Genomic DNA, 16176 nt, shown 5'->3' with positions numbered 1-16176 from the left:
TTTACCTTTTCAAGGAGATATTGATGTAAGCATTATGGTCTGTATTTCAAGAAAAATGCTTGCTTTTTGATAAAACTTTGTAAAGCTTTTTTTTTTTATTATTACACTTTAAGTTCTAGGGTACATGTGCACAACATGCAGGTTTGTTACATATGTATACATGTGCCATGTTGGTGTGCTGCACCCATTAACTCATCATTTACATTAGGTATATCTCCTAATGCTATCCCTCCCCCTACCCCATCCCCACAATAGGCCCCAGTGTGTGATGTTCCCCTTCCTGTGTCCAAGTGATCTCATTGTTCAATTCCCACCTATGAGTGAGAACATGTGGTGTTTGGTTTTCTGTTCTTGCAATAGTTTGCTCAGAATGATGGTTTCCAGCTGCATCCATGTCCCTACAAAGGACAGGAACTCATCCTTTTTTATGGCTGCATAGTATTCCATGGTGTATATGTGCCACATTTTCTTAATCCAGTCTGTCACTGATGGACATTTGGGTTGGTTCCAAGTCTTTGCTATTGTGAATAGTGCTGCAATAAACATACGTGTGCATGTGTCTTTATAGCAGCATGATTTATAATCCTTTGGGTATATACCCAGTAATGGGATGGCTGGGTCAAATGGTATTTCTAGTTCTAGATCCTTGAGGAATCGCCACACTGTTTTCCACAATGATTGAACTAATTTACAGTCCCACCAACAGTGTAAAAGTGTTCCCATTTCTCCACATCCTCTCCAGCACCTGTTGTTTCCTGATTTTTTAATGATTGCCATTCTAACTGGTGTCAGATGGTATCACATTGTGGTTTTGATTTGCATTTCTCTGATGGCGAGTGATGATGAGCATTTTTTCGTGTGTCTGTTGGCTGTATGAATGTCTTCTTTTGCGAAGTGTCTATTCATATCCTTTGCCCACTTTTTGATGGGGTTGTTCATTTTATTCTTGTAAATTTGTTTGAGTTCTTTGTAGGTTCTGAATATTAGCCCTTTGTCAGATAAGTAGATTGCAAAAATTTTCTCCCATTCTGTAGGTTGCCGGTTCACTCTGATGGTAGTTTCTTTTGCTGTGCAGAAGCTCTTTAGTTTAATTGGATCCCATTTGTCAATTTTGGCTTTTGTTGCCATTGCTTTTGGTGTTTTAGACATGAAGTCCTTGCTCATGCCTATGTCCTGAAAGACATTACCTAGGTTTTCTTCTAGAGTTTTTATGGTTTTAGGTCTAACACTTAAGTCTCTAATCCATCTTGAATTAATTTCCGTATAAGGAGTAAGGAAAGGATCCAGTTTCAGCTTTCTACTTATGGCTAGCCGATTTTCCCAGCACCATTTATTAACTAGGGAATCCTTTCCCCATTTCTTCTTGTTTTTGTCAGGTTTGTCAAAGATCAGATGGTTGTAGATGTGTGGATTATTTCTGAGGGCTCTGTTCTGTTCCATTGGTCTATATCTCTGTTTTGGTACCAGTACCATGCTGTTTTGGTTACTGTAGCCTTGTAGTATAGTTTGAAGTCAGGTAGCGTGATGCCTCCAGCTTTGTTCTTTTGGCTTAGGATTGTCTTGACAACGTGGGCTCTTTTTTGGTTCCATATGAACTTTAAAGCAGATTTTTCCAATTCTGTGAAGAAAGTCATTGGTAGCTTAATGGGGATGGCATTGAATCTATAAATTACCTTGGTCAGTATGGCCATTTTCATGATATTGATTCTTCCTATCCATGAGCATGGTATGTTCTTCCATTTGTTTGTGTCCTCTTTTATTTCACTGAGCAATGGTTTGTAGTTCTCCTTGAAGAGTTCCTTCACATCCCTTGTAAGTTGGATTCCTAGGTATTTTATTCTCTTTGAAGCAATTGTGAATGGGAGTTCATTCACGATTTGGCTCTCTGTCTGTTATTAGTGTATAAGAATACTTCTGGTTTTTGTACATTGATTTTGTATCTGAGACTTTGCTGAAGTTGCTTATCAGCTTAAGGAGATTTTGGGCTGCAGCCATGGGGTTTTCTAATTATACAATCATGTCATCTGCAAACAGGGACAATTTGACTTCTTCTTTTCCTAACTGAATGCCCTTTATTTCTTTCTCTTACCTGACTGCCCTAGCCAGAACTTCCAAAACTATGTTGAATAGGAGTGGTGAGAGAGGGCATCCCTGTCTTGTGCCAGATTTCAAAGGGAATGCTTCTAGTTTTTGCCCATTCAGTATGATAATGGCTGTGGGTTTGTCATAAATAGCTCTTATTATTTTGAGATACGTTCCATCAATACCGAATTTATTGAGAGTTTTTAGCATGAAGGGCTGTTGAATTTTGTCAAAGGCCTTTTCTGCATCTATTGAGATAATCGTGGTTTTTGTCTTTGGTTCTGTTTATATGCTGGATTATGTTTATTGATTTGCATATGTTGAACCAGGCTTGCATCTCAGAGATGAAGCCCAGTTGATCATGGTGGATAAGCTTTTTGATGTGCTGCTGGATTCAGTTTGCCAGTATTTTATTGAGGATTTTTGCATCGATGTTCATCAGGGATATTTATCTAAAATTCTCTTTTTTTGTTTTGTCTCTGCCAGGCTTTGGTATCAGGATGATGTTGGCCTCAAAAATGAGTTAGGTAGGATTCTCTCTTTTTCTATTGATTGGAATAGTTTCAGAAGGAATGGTACCAGCTCCTCCTTGTACCTCTGGTAGAGTTCGGCTGTGAATCTGTCTGGTCCTGGACTTTTTTTGGTTAGTAGGCTATTAATTATTGCCTCAATTTCAGAGCCTGTTATTGGTCTATTCAGTGATTCAACTTCTTCCTGGTTTAGTCTTGGGAGAGTGTATGTGTCCAGGAATGTATCCATTTCTTCTAGGTTTTCTAATTTATTTACGCAGAGGTGTTTATAGTATTCTCTGATGGTAGTTTGTATTTCTTTGGGGTCGGTGGTGATATCCCCTTTATCATTTTTTATTGCATCTATTTGATTCTTCTCTCTTTTCTTCTTTATTAGTCTTGCTAGTGGTCTATCAATTTGTTGATCTTTTCAAAAAACCAGCTCCTGGATTCATTGATTTTTTGAAGGATTTTTTGTGTCTCTATCTCCTTCAGTTCTGCTCTGATCTTAGTTATTTCTTGCCTTCTGCTAGCTTTTGAATTTATTTGCTCTTGCTTCTCTAGTTATTTTAATTGTGATGTTAGAGTGTCAGTTTTAGATCTTTCCCACTTTCTCTTGTGGGCATTTAGTGCTATAAATTTCTCTCTACACACTGCTTTAAATGTGTCCCAGAGATTCTGGTATGTTGTATCTTTGTTCTCGTTGGTTTCAAAGAACATTTTTATTTCTGCCTTCATTTCGTTATGTATCTAGTAGTCATTCAGGAGCAGGTTGTTCAGTTTCCATATAGTTGAGCAGTTTTGATTGAGTTTCTTAGTCCTGAGTTCTAGTTTGACTGCACTGTGGTCTGGGAGACAGTGTGTTATAATTTGTGTTCTTTTACATTTGCTGAGGACTGCTTTACTTCCAACTATGTGGTCGATTTTGGAATAAGTGCGATGTGGTGCTGAGAAGAATGTATGTTCTGTTGATTTGGGGTGGAGAGTTCTGTAGATGTCTGTTAGCTCTGCTTGGTGCAGAGCTTAATTCAATTCCTGGATATCCTTGTTAACTTTCTGTCTCATTGATCTGTCTAACGTTTACAGTGGGGTGTTAAAATCTCCCATTATTATTGTATGGGAGTCTAAGTCTCTTTGTAAGTCTCTAAGGACTTGGTTTATGAATCTGGGTGCTCCTCTATTGGGTGCATATATATTTAGGATAGTTAGCTCTTCTTGTTGAATTGATCCCTTTACCATTATGTAATGGCCTTCTTTGTCTCTTTTGATCTTTGTTGGTTTAAAGTCTGTTTTATCAGAGACTAGGATTGCAACCCCTGCCTTTTTTTGTTTTCCATTTGCTTGGTAGATCTTCCTCCATCCCTTTATTTTGAGCCTATGTGTGTGTCTGCATGTGAGATGGGTCTCCTGAATACAGCACACTGATGGGTCTTGACTCTTTATCCAATTTGCCTGTCTGTGTCTTTTAATTGGACTATTTAGTCCATTTACATTTAAGGTTAATATTGTTTTGTGTGAACTTGATCCTGTCATTATGATATTAGCTGGTTATTTTGCTCATTAGTTGATGCAGTTTCTTCCTAGCATCGATGGTCTTTACATTTTGGCATGTTTTTGCAATGGCTGGTACTGGTCGTTCCTTTCCATGTTTAGTGCTTCCTTCAGGATCTCTTGTAGGGCAGGCCTGGTGGTGACAAAATCTCTCAGAAATTTGCTTTTCTGTAAATGATTTTGTTTCTCCTTCAGTTGCGAAACTTAGGTTGACTGGATATGAAATTCTGAGTTGAATATTCTTTTCTTTAAGAATGTTGAATATTGGCCCCCACTCTCTTCTGGCTTGTAGAGTTTCTGCCAAGAGATCTGCTGTTAGTCTGATGGGCTTCCCTTTGTGGGTAACCCGGCCTTTCTCTTTGGCTGCCCTTAACATTTTTTCCTTCATTTCGGCTTTGGTGAATCTGACAATTATGTGTCTTGGAGTTGCTCTTCTTGAGGAGTATCTTTGTGGCATTCTCTGTATTTCCTGAATTTAAATGTTGGCCTGCTTTGCTAGGTTGGGGAAGTTCTCCTGGATAATATCCTGCAGAGTATTTTCCAACTTGGATCCATTCTCCACTTCATTTTCAGGCACACCAGTCAGACATAGATTTGGTCTTTTCACATAGTCCCATATTTCTTGGAGGCTTTGTTCATTTCTTTTTACTCTTTTTTCTCTAAAGTTCTTTTCTCGCTTCATTTCATTCATTTGATCTTCAATCACTGATACTCTTTCTTCCAGTTGATCGAGTAGGTTAGTGCAGCTTGTGCATTTGTCACGTAGTTCTCGTGTCATGGTTTTCATCTCTATCAGTTCGTTTATGGACTTCTCTGCATTGATTATTCTAGTTATCCATTTTTCCATTCTTTCTTCAAGGTTTTTAGTTTCTTTGTGCTGGATACGTAGTTCCTCCTTTAGCTCTGAGAAGTTTGATCGACTGAAGCCTTCTTCTCTCAACTCGTGAAAGTCATTCTCCGTCCAGCTTTGTTCTGTTGCTGGCCAAGAGCTGCATTCCTTTGGAGGGGCAGATGCCCTCTGATGTTTTGAATTTCCAGCTTTTCTGCACTGCTTTTTCCCCATCTTTGTGGTTTTATCTGCCTTTGGTCTTTGATGATGCTGATGTACTGATGGGGTTTTGGTGTGGGTGTCCTTTCTGTTTGTTAGTTTTCCTTCTAACAATCAGGACCCTCAGCTGCAGGTCTGTTGGATTTTGCTTGAGGTCCACTCCAGACCCTGTTTGCCTGGGTTCAGCAGTGGAGGCTGCAGAAGATAGAATATTGCTGAATGGCAAGTTTTGCTGTCTGATTCTTGCTCTGGAAGCTTCGTCTCAGAGGTGTACCCAGCCATGTGAGGTGTGAGGTGTCAGTCTGCCCCTAGTGGGCGTGTCTCCCAGTTAGGCTACTTGGGGGTCAGGGACCCACTTGAGTATGCAGTCTGTCCATTCTCAGATCTCAAGCTCCATACTGGGAGAACCATTGCTCTCTTCAAAGCTGTCAGACGGGGTCATTTACATCTGACAAGGTTTCTGCTGCTTTTTTTTTTTTAGCAATGCCCTGTCCCCAGAGGTGGAATCTACAGAGGCAGGCAGGCCTCCTGGAGCTGTGGTGGGCTCCACCCACTTCGTGCTTCCCGGTGGCTTTGTTTACCTACTTAAGCCTCAGCAATGGCAGGCACAACTCTCCCAGCCTCGCTGTCCCCTTGCAGTGAGATCTCAGACTGCTGTGCTAGCAATGAGGGAGTCTCTGTGGGCATGGGACCCTCCGAGCCAGGCATGGGATATAATCTCTGGTGTGCTATTTCCTAAGACCCTTGGTAAAGCGCAGTGTTAGGGTGGGAATTACCTGATTTTCCAGGTGTTGTGTGTCTCAGTTTCCCTTGGCTAGGAAAAGGAATTCTCTTCCCCCTTGCGCTTCCCAGGTGAGGTGATGCCTCACCCTGCTTCAGCTCTCGCTGGTCGGGCTGCACCCACTGACCAGCACTGACTGTCCTGTCCAACACACCCTAGAGAGGTGAATCCGGTACCTCAGTTGAAAATGCAGAAATCACCTCTTTTCTGTGTCGCTCACGCTGGGAGCTGGAGGCTGGAGCTGTTCCTATTTGGCCATCTTGGGCGCCCCCGCTGTGGATTATTTTTTTTTCCAACCTGTTTTGTCTTCTTTTCTTCAGCTCCAGGATTGAGTACAGTTGATGCTTAGACAACACAGGCACTGAGGCACTGACCCCCACTCTGCAGTCAAAACTCTGACTTCCCCAGTCAGTAGACTACTAATAGTCTACTATTGACTAGAATATTTACTAATAACATAAACAGTTGATTGACACATATTTTGTGTGTTATATTTTATATATTGTATTCTTACAATACCACAACTAGAGAAAAGAAAATGTGAAGAAAATCATAGGGAAAAGAAAGCATATTTACTGTTCATTAAGTGGAAGAGGATCATCATAAAGATCTTCATTCTTGTTTTCACATTGAGCAGGCTGAGAAAGAAGAGAGGTTGGTCTTGCTGTCTCAAAGGTGGGAGAGGAGGTAGTGGTGGAGGAGGAAGAAGGAGAGGCAGGCACATTGGGTCTAACTTTTATTGAAAAGAAAAACCATGTTTAAGTGGACTCATGCAGCTCAAACCATGTTGTTCAAGGGTCAACTGTATTTTACAATTTCATTGCATTTTTCTTCTTTCTTGTTTTGGAGATTATACACTACTCTTTTTAAAAATGGCTATCAGGCTGAGGCAGGAGAATGGCGTAAACCTGGGAGGCGGAGCTTGCAGTGAGCTGCGATCCGGTCACTGCACTGCAGCCTGGGCGACAGAGCGAGACTCCGTCTCAAAAAAAAAAAAACAAAAAACAAAAAACAAAAAACAAAAATGGCTATCATGGAAATTTTGTATGCTTTATCAAATCTGATGTTTAACAATACCCTCATCCTTCATCCTTCTCCTGGGAAGAGCAAGGATCTTAGAAACTTTAATTCCATTTATCGCCCTTAACTAATATGTTATTATGGTCTCTTTTTTTTTGTATTTTTAATTCCCCTGTGTTGTAATTTGTATTTATTTAATATAGTCTATATTTGTTTAGTTTACCTACGTATTTGCCCCTTTAACTTTTCTTACAGCTCAGATCATCCTCCTGGGGTCAGTTACCTTCTGTCAGAACTATTTATTTAGAATTATTTTTCCTGTGACCAATTTGATACCCAGGCAAACAGGGTCTGGAGTGGACCTCAAGCAAACTCCAACAGACCTGCAGCTGAGGGTCCTGATTGTTAGAAGGAAAACTAACAAACAGAAAGGACACCCACACCAATTAGAATTATTTAATTGGTGACATAATTATTTTGTTTGCCTGGTCTTTTTTTTTTTTTTTTTTCCTTGTTCTGTAGGGAATTTTTTTTTTTTTTTTAATACTTTAAGTTCTGGGATACATGTGTAGAATGGGCAGGTTTGTTACATAGATATACACGTGCCATGGTGGTTTGCTGCACCCATCATACCGTCACCTACATTAGGTATTTCTCCTAATGCTATTCCTCCCTTATCCTCCTACCCCTTGATAGGCCCCTCCCTGTGTGATGTTCCCCTCCCTGTGTCCATGTGTTCTCATTTTTCAACTCCCACTTACGAGTGAGAACATGTGTGTTTGGTTTTCTGTTTTATTAGTTTGAAGGTCTTTATGCCATTCTCATTTTTGAATGAAAATTTTATTGAGTATAGAATTGTAAATTTGCAGTTATTTTCTGAAATATCATTTCACTATCTCTTAGCATCCATATTTGTTGAAGAGAAGTCACTTGTCAGCCTGTCACCTTTGAAAATAATGTATCTTCCTCTCTGTGTGTGTGTTATAAATATTTTTCTTCTAATTTCACTCTGATGTGTCTGTATTTGGGTTTCTGTATATTATGTTCAGATTTATTGGCTGCTTAACCTGGATTGTTGATGTTCATTAGTTATGAAAAATTATTAGTTAATGTTTCTTTCTTTCTTTTCTTTCTTTCTTTCTTTCTTTCTTTCTTTCTTTCTTTCTTTCTTTCTTCCTTTTCTTTCTTGCTTTCTTGCTTTCTTTCTTTCTCTTTCTTTTCTTTTCTTTTCTTTTCTTTTCTTTTCTTTTCTTTTCTTTTCTTTTCTTTTCTTTTCTTTCTTTTCTTTCTTTGACAGAGTCTCACTCTGTCACCCAGGCTGGAGTGCAGTGGCACAATCTCGGCTCACTGCAACCTCCACCTCCTGGGTTCAAGCGATTCTCTTGCCTCAGCTTCCTGAGTAGCTGGGATTACAGGTGCGTGACACCATGCCCAGCTAATTTTTGTATTTTTAGTAGATACAGGGTTTCATCATGTTGGTCAGACTGGTCTCGAATTCCTGACCTCATGATTCACCCACCTCGACCTCCCAAAGTGCTGGGATTACAGGCATGAGCCACTATGCCTGGCTAGCTAATATTTCTTAAAATAGTGCCTCTCTGCTCCATTTTCTTAATCCTTTATTTCCTTTCCTTGGACTCTGGTTAACTTATGTTAGGTATTCTTACACTATCTTCCATGTCTTTTAACCTATAAAAAATATTTTTCATCACTTTGTCTCTCTGCCTTGCATTCTACATAATTCTTGTGATCTTTATTTTGTTTTATTATTATTAGTTTTATTGAGACAGGGTCTCTCTCTGTCACCCACACTGGAGGGCAGTGGCACCATCACGGCTCACTGAAACCTCAACCTTCTGAGCTCAAGTGATCCTCCTATCTCAGCCTCCTGAGTAACTGGGACTAAAGACGTGCACTACTATGCTTGGCTACTTTTCATATTTTTTTGTAGAGACGGGATTTTGCCATGTTGCCAAGGCTAGTATCAAATGCCTGGGCTGGAGCAATTCACCTGCCTTGGCCTCCCAAAGTGCTGGGATTCCTTAATTCTGGTTCATTAATTCTCCAAAGCTGCATCAGATTTGTGGTTGAGTTGATATAGTGTTTTTATTCAATTGTTTTAGTTATCATTTCTACAAGTTGTTCCTTGTTTAGGTTTGTTAAATCATTTTTAGTTTTCTGTGCCAGGAGTATATTTTCAGCTTGGTTTTTGTTCCTTTAAACATAGTAAACATAGCTCGTTAAAATTCCAATATTTAAAGTTTTTTGGGGGTCTATTTTTGCTATTCTCATTTGTGGCGCTTTGTTTCCATGCTGACTGAGTTATTTTTGACTGTTAACTGCTCATTTTCCTTGGAAAATTATTTATGGAACTTCTTTGAGGTCTAGGATGAAAGCAGTAGCTCTACGAAAGATTTGTGTTTCTTCTAAGGCAACCGAGTCCACTACCAGTTTGGGAGAGTTTTAAACTAAATTCCACTTGAGATATTTTTTAAAATTTAAGTTGACCTGTTTATTTGTTTATGTTATGACAAAATATACATAATATAAAGTTTACCATGTAAACCATTTTACGTGTCTGGCTCGAAATTTTTTATAAGATTCAGTGACTGTGACTTTAGGCTGCAATTTCACTGAACCGGTTTTTGTTTATAGCTTATTAGGGACCCCACACTCCGTTCTACTCAGCAGTACAACTTTCCTTGCAGCCTTCTATAGATACATGATGGGAGAAGGGGTTCTCCATTCACCGAAGCCATGGCCCTTTGGGTTCTCAGCTTTCTGGGAGGACGGTTGGGCAAGGACCGTCTGCTAAATGTATCCTGTCTTGTCTTCTAGAGAGACTTTGCCTTTCAAGACCATACAAACTGCAGTTTTAGGTCACCTGATTGGGAAGTGCCCTTAGGGCAAATGTAACTTCAGGGTCTAGTTTACTTCTCTGAGTGTCTGCCAGTACTTGGAGTTTCATATGATTATGTCTCACCATTTTATTTACCCTGTTTTGCTTTTAAAATGGTATTTTAAATATTTTATTGAGCATTTGTAGTTTTCTGTTTCTGATAATCCGAATGCCAAATTGTGGAAAAATGGAGCCTGCCCTCTTAACTAGTCTGCTGGCACACAGGGCTTGCAGATCCCTTTTTTCTCATTTCTCGGGGGAAGACGGTCACGAACATAACTTTAAGAAGGCTGATATAGGCTCTGATGTCAACCATCAGGAGAGACACTGTAGGAAGGCACCTGGATTCTTAGGAGTGGGGAGGCATGACTTTGTTTCTAATTAGCAAGAGAGTGGACAGATACTAAAGGTTACATAATAATGGTACTGTGCTCCAGAGCTCAGGGTTGGGAGAGAGTTTCAAGTTCAGGCAATAGTATATGTGTTATCAAAAAGTTAAAGAACAGAGACTGAAAAGGATATTAGATATTTTTTAGTGTTGGATATTTGGATAACCTGTATTTGGATTATCTGGATTATTTGGATTTCATATTGGGTAGTTGATTCTCTTTGATAGTGTAATTTCAATAGAGTATTGAGGGTGAACTTTTGTATAGCGTTAAAAAGAGAATGTAGGCAATGAGTGTTTCCAAAAGACGATAATTGCCGTTAGATATAAGCAAGATCTTCATTTTGTTGATATTAGTATATATGTGACTGTGAGGTTGAAAGTTACAAAGCTAATGACATATAAAAACGAATCACTAGGTATGCAAATAATGTAATAGTATAGTGGATGTATGTGTTCAGAAATATTTAGGCTCAAATTTAATGCTGCTTTTCTTATATATTCTGATATTGAGGTTCCCAGACGTTATGATGATGAGCGGAATAATATTTTATTGGAACTCATACAATATGACAATACAGAAAAACGTGCCTTCTTGTTAGGGAGTGTTCAGGTACACCTTTATGAAGTAATTCAGGTATGTATAAATGATTTTTTTCACCTTGGTATCATGTTGCCAGTTGGTTGTCCAGTTTGTTGTTGTGATTTATTATACTTGACGGGCTTTTTTGTTTATCATCTGCCTTCAAATTCGTGTGCTTAAGAAATAAAATCTCCCTTTGGCTATATATTTTTTAAAAGAGTTGGCTTATAGTAGCATAATGTTTTTAAAAATTTATTTTCCAGCCTGTAATCCCAGCACTTTGGGAGGCCAAGGCGGACAGATCAACTGAGGTTGGGAGTTCGAGACTAGCCTGACCAACATGGAGAAACCGCATCTCTACTAAAAATACAAAATTAGCTGGACATGGTGACGCATGCCTGTAATCCCAGCTACTTGGGAGGCTGAGGCAGGAGAATCGCTTGAACCTGGGAGGCGGAGGTTGCGGTGAGCCGAGATCGTGCCATTGCACTCCAGCCTGGGCAACAAGAGCAATATTCCATCTCAAAAAAAAAATATTTTCCAGAATACATATATATATATGAAATTAAGTAACCAAAAAACCCACACTTAGACTTTTAGGTTGTATCACTAACTAACTTTCTGGAAAATAAAATTTCTTGGCCCACTGCAGCCTCCTCCTCCCTGGCTCAAGGGATTCTCCTGCCTCAGCCTCCCCACTATTTGGGACTACAGATACATGCCACTGCACCTGACTACTCATTGTATTTTTAGTAGAGACAGGGTTTTGCTATGTTGCCCAGGCTGGTCTCGTACTCCTGAGCTCAAATAATCTGCCCGCCTCAGCCTCCCAAAGTGTTGGGATTACAGGCCTGAGCCACCGTGCCTGGCTATTTAAATTTGCAAATAAAAGTTGCATATATTTATCATGTACAGAATGATGTTTTGAAATATGTATACATTGTAGAATGGCTAAATAGAGTTATACATGTTTTATTATGTTTCTGAAATGTCTTAAGACATGACTGAAGCCGCAAACTCTGTCTCTTAGTTGGCAACACAAATTTTGGTTTAGTTCTTTCATCCTTAGCTGGGCTGCTTATAGACTTCCTTGTGCATGTGTCTTTTAGGGGTTAGCCAAAGATGTGGGCAGAGTTTATACACAGATTTTGTGGTTGCTTCCCTCTTGTTTTCTCCTTTCTAGGAGTCCTTTTCACTTTCCAGCAGCTCATTTTGTGGTTGTGTTGAACTCAGAGTCAAGAACTTATTGATTAGTGAATAAGTACAAACAACCTAAAGTATTTTCAGGAATATTTTTTGTTGCATACAGCAAGGAAGTCTTCAAAGACTAATGGGGTTATGTCAACAGCCAGATTGCAGGGACTCCTATTGGCCAACTTCAGAATAACTTGAACATAATTACAACATTCTGAATAAAGGAAAATTCATGACTCCATGATAATCTTCAAAAAAGAAAAGAAAAGAGGTGGCATAGGAAGAAAAAGGAAATTTTTAAAACAAAAGAATACCAGTTTATGAATGTGGAAGTAATGAAAGAATTACATATTATTGTTTTTGCAACTCTTTATAATGAATAATGATTAATTCAGTCAATATTTAGTAATGGCACCAAAAACCATTAGGTAAAAGGTTATTGGGAAGCAAGATATTTGCATGGCGCCATAGTAACAATGCAGGGGAAATGTTCCTCTACAATAGAGAGATGTGGTAGTTGCCACTTTAACCAAGAGCTCGAATTTAGCATAATGAATTGTGGATAACTCAGCATCATGTACTTCCTGTAGTGATACAATGTGATGTACACAACATTATCTGTGACTTATCGTCATCAGAAATGTTTAACCTGGCTGGCTGCGGTGGCTCAGGCCTGTAATCCCAACACTTTGAGAGACTAAAGTGGGAGAGTTGTTGAGGCCAGGAGTTGGAGACCAGTCTGGCAACATAGCAAGACCCTGTCTCTACACACAGAATTAGCCAGGTGTGGTGGCATGTGCCTATAGTCCAAGTGACTTGGGAGATTGAGGCAGAAGGATTGATTGGGTCCAGGAGTTCAAGACTGCAGTGAGCTATGATCGTGCTGCTGCACTCCAGCTTGGGTGACAGAGCAAGACCCTGCCTCAAAAAAAACAAACAAAAAACAAAAAAGTTCAACCCAAATCTAATCAAGCTGAGTGTAGAACTAACTTCAAGTTTACGGGAATTTAGTAAGTAGGGAAAAAGTTAAACAATACCTTAAGATAATACAGAAATGGGACATACCAGTGTAGATTCTTTAAATAGTGGTGATCATTAAAAAAAAAAAAAAATGCACCAAAGATGGAAGAAACTGTTCTAGATTTAAAGAGATACAACCAATTTGACTGAATACAGATTTGAAAAAGTTATAAAAGACTCTCTTGGGAGCCAGGCATGGTGGTTCACACCTGTGATTCCAGGACTTTGGGAAGCTGAGGGAGGTGGATTGCTTGAGCCCAGGAGTTTGAGACCAGCCTGGGGAACGTGGTAAAACCCCTTCTCTAAAACAAACAAACAAACAAAAAAACCCCCAAAACCCACAAAACAAAACCCACAAAAAAACACCCACAAAAAATTAGCCAGGCATGGTGACACCTGCCTGTAGTCCCAGCTACATGCGGGGCTGAGGCAGGAGAATCACATAAGACCAGTGAGGTCAAGGCTGCAGTGAGCCATGATTGCACCACTGTACCCCAGCCTGGGCAACAGAGTGAGACCCTGTCTCAAAAAAGAAAACATAAACATAAATAAAAGACATTTTTGGGACAATTAGGAAAATTTAATAAATATTTACTGAATATTAGAAAAAATTCTAGAATTGTTAATTTTCTTGGGTATAATACTGATATTGTAGATATATAAGTATGAATATTCTTATTTTTACAGTATCCAAAGTAAAGTTTTAAAATTGGGAATGAAGAGTAATGATTATTGCAAGTTATAAATAGATCAGCAAACATATATCTATACACACACAGAGATTTTAAAAAATGGCACACTGTTAAACAATTTTAACAGTTGTTAAACAAATATTTGAATTTCTTTACTCTTCCATGGAGTGTATTTTTTGGAGTCTTTTGAGTGGTTTGTGTGTTTGAAAATTTTCATGATAAGAACTTGGGGAAAATCAGATAAATTTCTAATACATAGAAAGAGATGAAGAAGGAGATAAACATATGGAGTAATGCATAAATATAAGCAACCAGAGAGTCTCAAAAATATTTTGGGAGAAGATCTTTGGAAATGACTAAAGTTCCTTTGACTATGGCAATTTAGGCATCAAAATATGTGACATTACATATTAGTTAATTTTTGTTCAAGAAAATGTAGAAACTTAAATACTTAGACTAGAAGCATATATGCAAACTTTTCAATATTTATTTTTATAAGATCAATAATATGCTAATATTGTAAAATACAAAGGTAAATTTTTTAAAATTCAAAAATCACCCATCATTCCACAATTCTAATATAATGTTTCATTGTTCAGAGTTTCTTTCCAATTCTTTCTTATAAACATAAACAGAAAAATAGAAAATATAAAAAGACCCAAATGCGTATTCTGGAACTGAAAAGTAAAATATCTGAAATTAAAAATTTGCGGATTGGGCTCAACAGCAGAATGGAGGTGCTAGAGGAAAGACTATTGTTTTCTTATAACTTTCTTTAAAATTTGTGTGACTATTTAAAGTAAAAATCATAACCTGATCTGTGCGGTTTATAATGTTTGGAGAGGTAATGCATATGACAACCATAGCATATAGCATAGGGAGAAGATGAGGTCTAAAGGACTTTTATAATACAAGATTTTTGCATTTTCTTTATTTTATTATAATAAACATAGAGTTCAAGTCTTTATGTTGCTGCTTGTTGCCATCTTCTGTCTCCTTCCTCTCCCTCAAGAAAAAATGATTATCCAAAACTTTGTATTTATTATTCCCTTATTTTTTCATAACTTTACTACTTATGTATGATTGTAGAAATATTACTTTATATTTCTAAGTATAGTATGTTTCTAATATTAATACACTTAGCTAGTCTTAATTTTTTGCTGCTGTATAAAATTCCATATGGATATATTCCTGTTTGCCCATAAATTAATTTTTTAGCTGATTATTTATTTTTAATTGACAAATACTGCATATATTTATGGGGTACAATGTGATGTTTTGATCTATGTATACACTGAAAAAGGTTCAATCAAACCAATTAATATTTCCATCACCTCACCAACTTATCTTTTTTTATAATGAGGATGATGAAAATCTATTTTATTCAGCAATTTTGAAACATACAATACGTTATTATTAACCAGGCAGTGCAGTAGATCACTAGAACCTGCTCCTCCAGTCTAACTTTATACACATCCTCCCTTTCTCCATTCCTACCCCTACTCCCCAGCCTCTGGTAACCACCTTTCTACTGTTTCTATGAGATTGACTTGTTTAGATTCCACAGATAAGTGAGATCATACAGTGTTTGTCTTTCTGTGCCTGGCTTATTTCACTTAGCGTAAGATTCTCCAGTTTCATCCATGTCACAAATGACAGAATTTCTTTTTATTTTAAAGCTGCATAGTATTCCATTGCATGTAGGTATATACACCACATACTCATCTGTTCATTTGGTGATGGACACTAGGTTGCTTCCATATCTTGGCTATCGTGCTGACATGAGTGCAGATATCTCTTTGACATACTGATTTCAATCCCTTTAAATGTATACTCAGAAGTGGGATTGCTGGATCATATAGTAATGATATTTTTAATTTTTTGAGTAACACCCATAGTATTTTCCAGAATGTCTGTACGGGTTAAATATCACTTATCTGAAAAAGTTTGGGACCAGAGGCATTTTGGACTTCTAATTTTTTTTTTTTTTTTTGAATATTTGCATACACATAATGAGATAGCTTGGGGATGAGACCCAATTCTAAACATGAAGTTCGTTTATGTTTCATATACATATTATACACATAGCCTAGTGGTAATTTTATATAATATTTTAAATAATTTTGTGCATGAAACAAAGTCTTCTTTGTATATTGATTGTGACTTGTCACATAGGCCAGGTATGGAATTTTTTACTTCTGGTGTCATTTTGGCACTCAAAAAGCTTCTGGAAAATTGTGGACCTACTCATAACAGCAGAGATGACTAGATATTGAGCAAGGATACGTGGTTTGAAAGATCCAGCCCTCCCTGAGAGATGAGAGAAGTACTCAGTCCTATCAGGAGTCAGCTTATCATGTAGAATTATGTTTAAGTAACCCCTCTCTCAGGAGGGTGCATGCATGTTTG

At 38.1% G+C, this 16176-nt stretch overlaps 1 protein-coding gene across 1 annotated transcript in view; it reads left to right on the top strand.

Moving 5' to 3' along the window:
• Positions 1-16176, top strand: part of LOC702140 (cation channel sperm-associated targeting subunit tau) — a 75130-nt gene that overhangs the window by 26549 nt on the left and 32405 nt on the right. The window contains exon 5 of the mRNA XM_015110661.3: positions 10793-10915. Coding sequence (XP_014966147.3) covers positions 10793-10915 — 123 coding nt within the window. The remainder of the gene's footprint in view (positions 1-10792; positions 10916-16176) is intronic.

This window comes from Macaca mulatta, chromosome 12 (assembly GCF_049350105.2).
Source record: "Macaca mulatta isolate MMU2019108-1 chromosome 12, T2T-MMU8v2.0, whole genome shotgun sequence".
NCBI classification, from domain to species: Eukaryota; Metazoa; Chordata; class Mammalia; order Primates; family Cercopithecidae; genus Macaca; species Macaca mulatta.
This window is presented reverse-complemented; position numbering and strand designations above follow the sequence as displayed.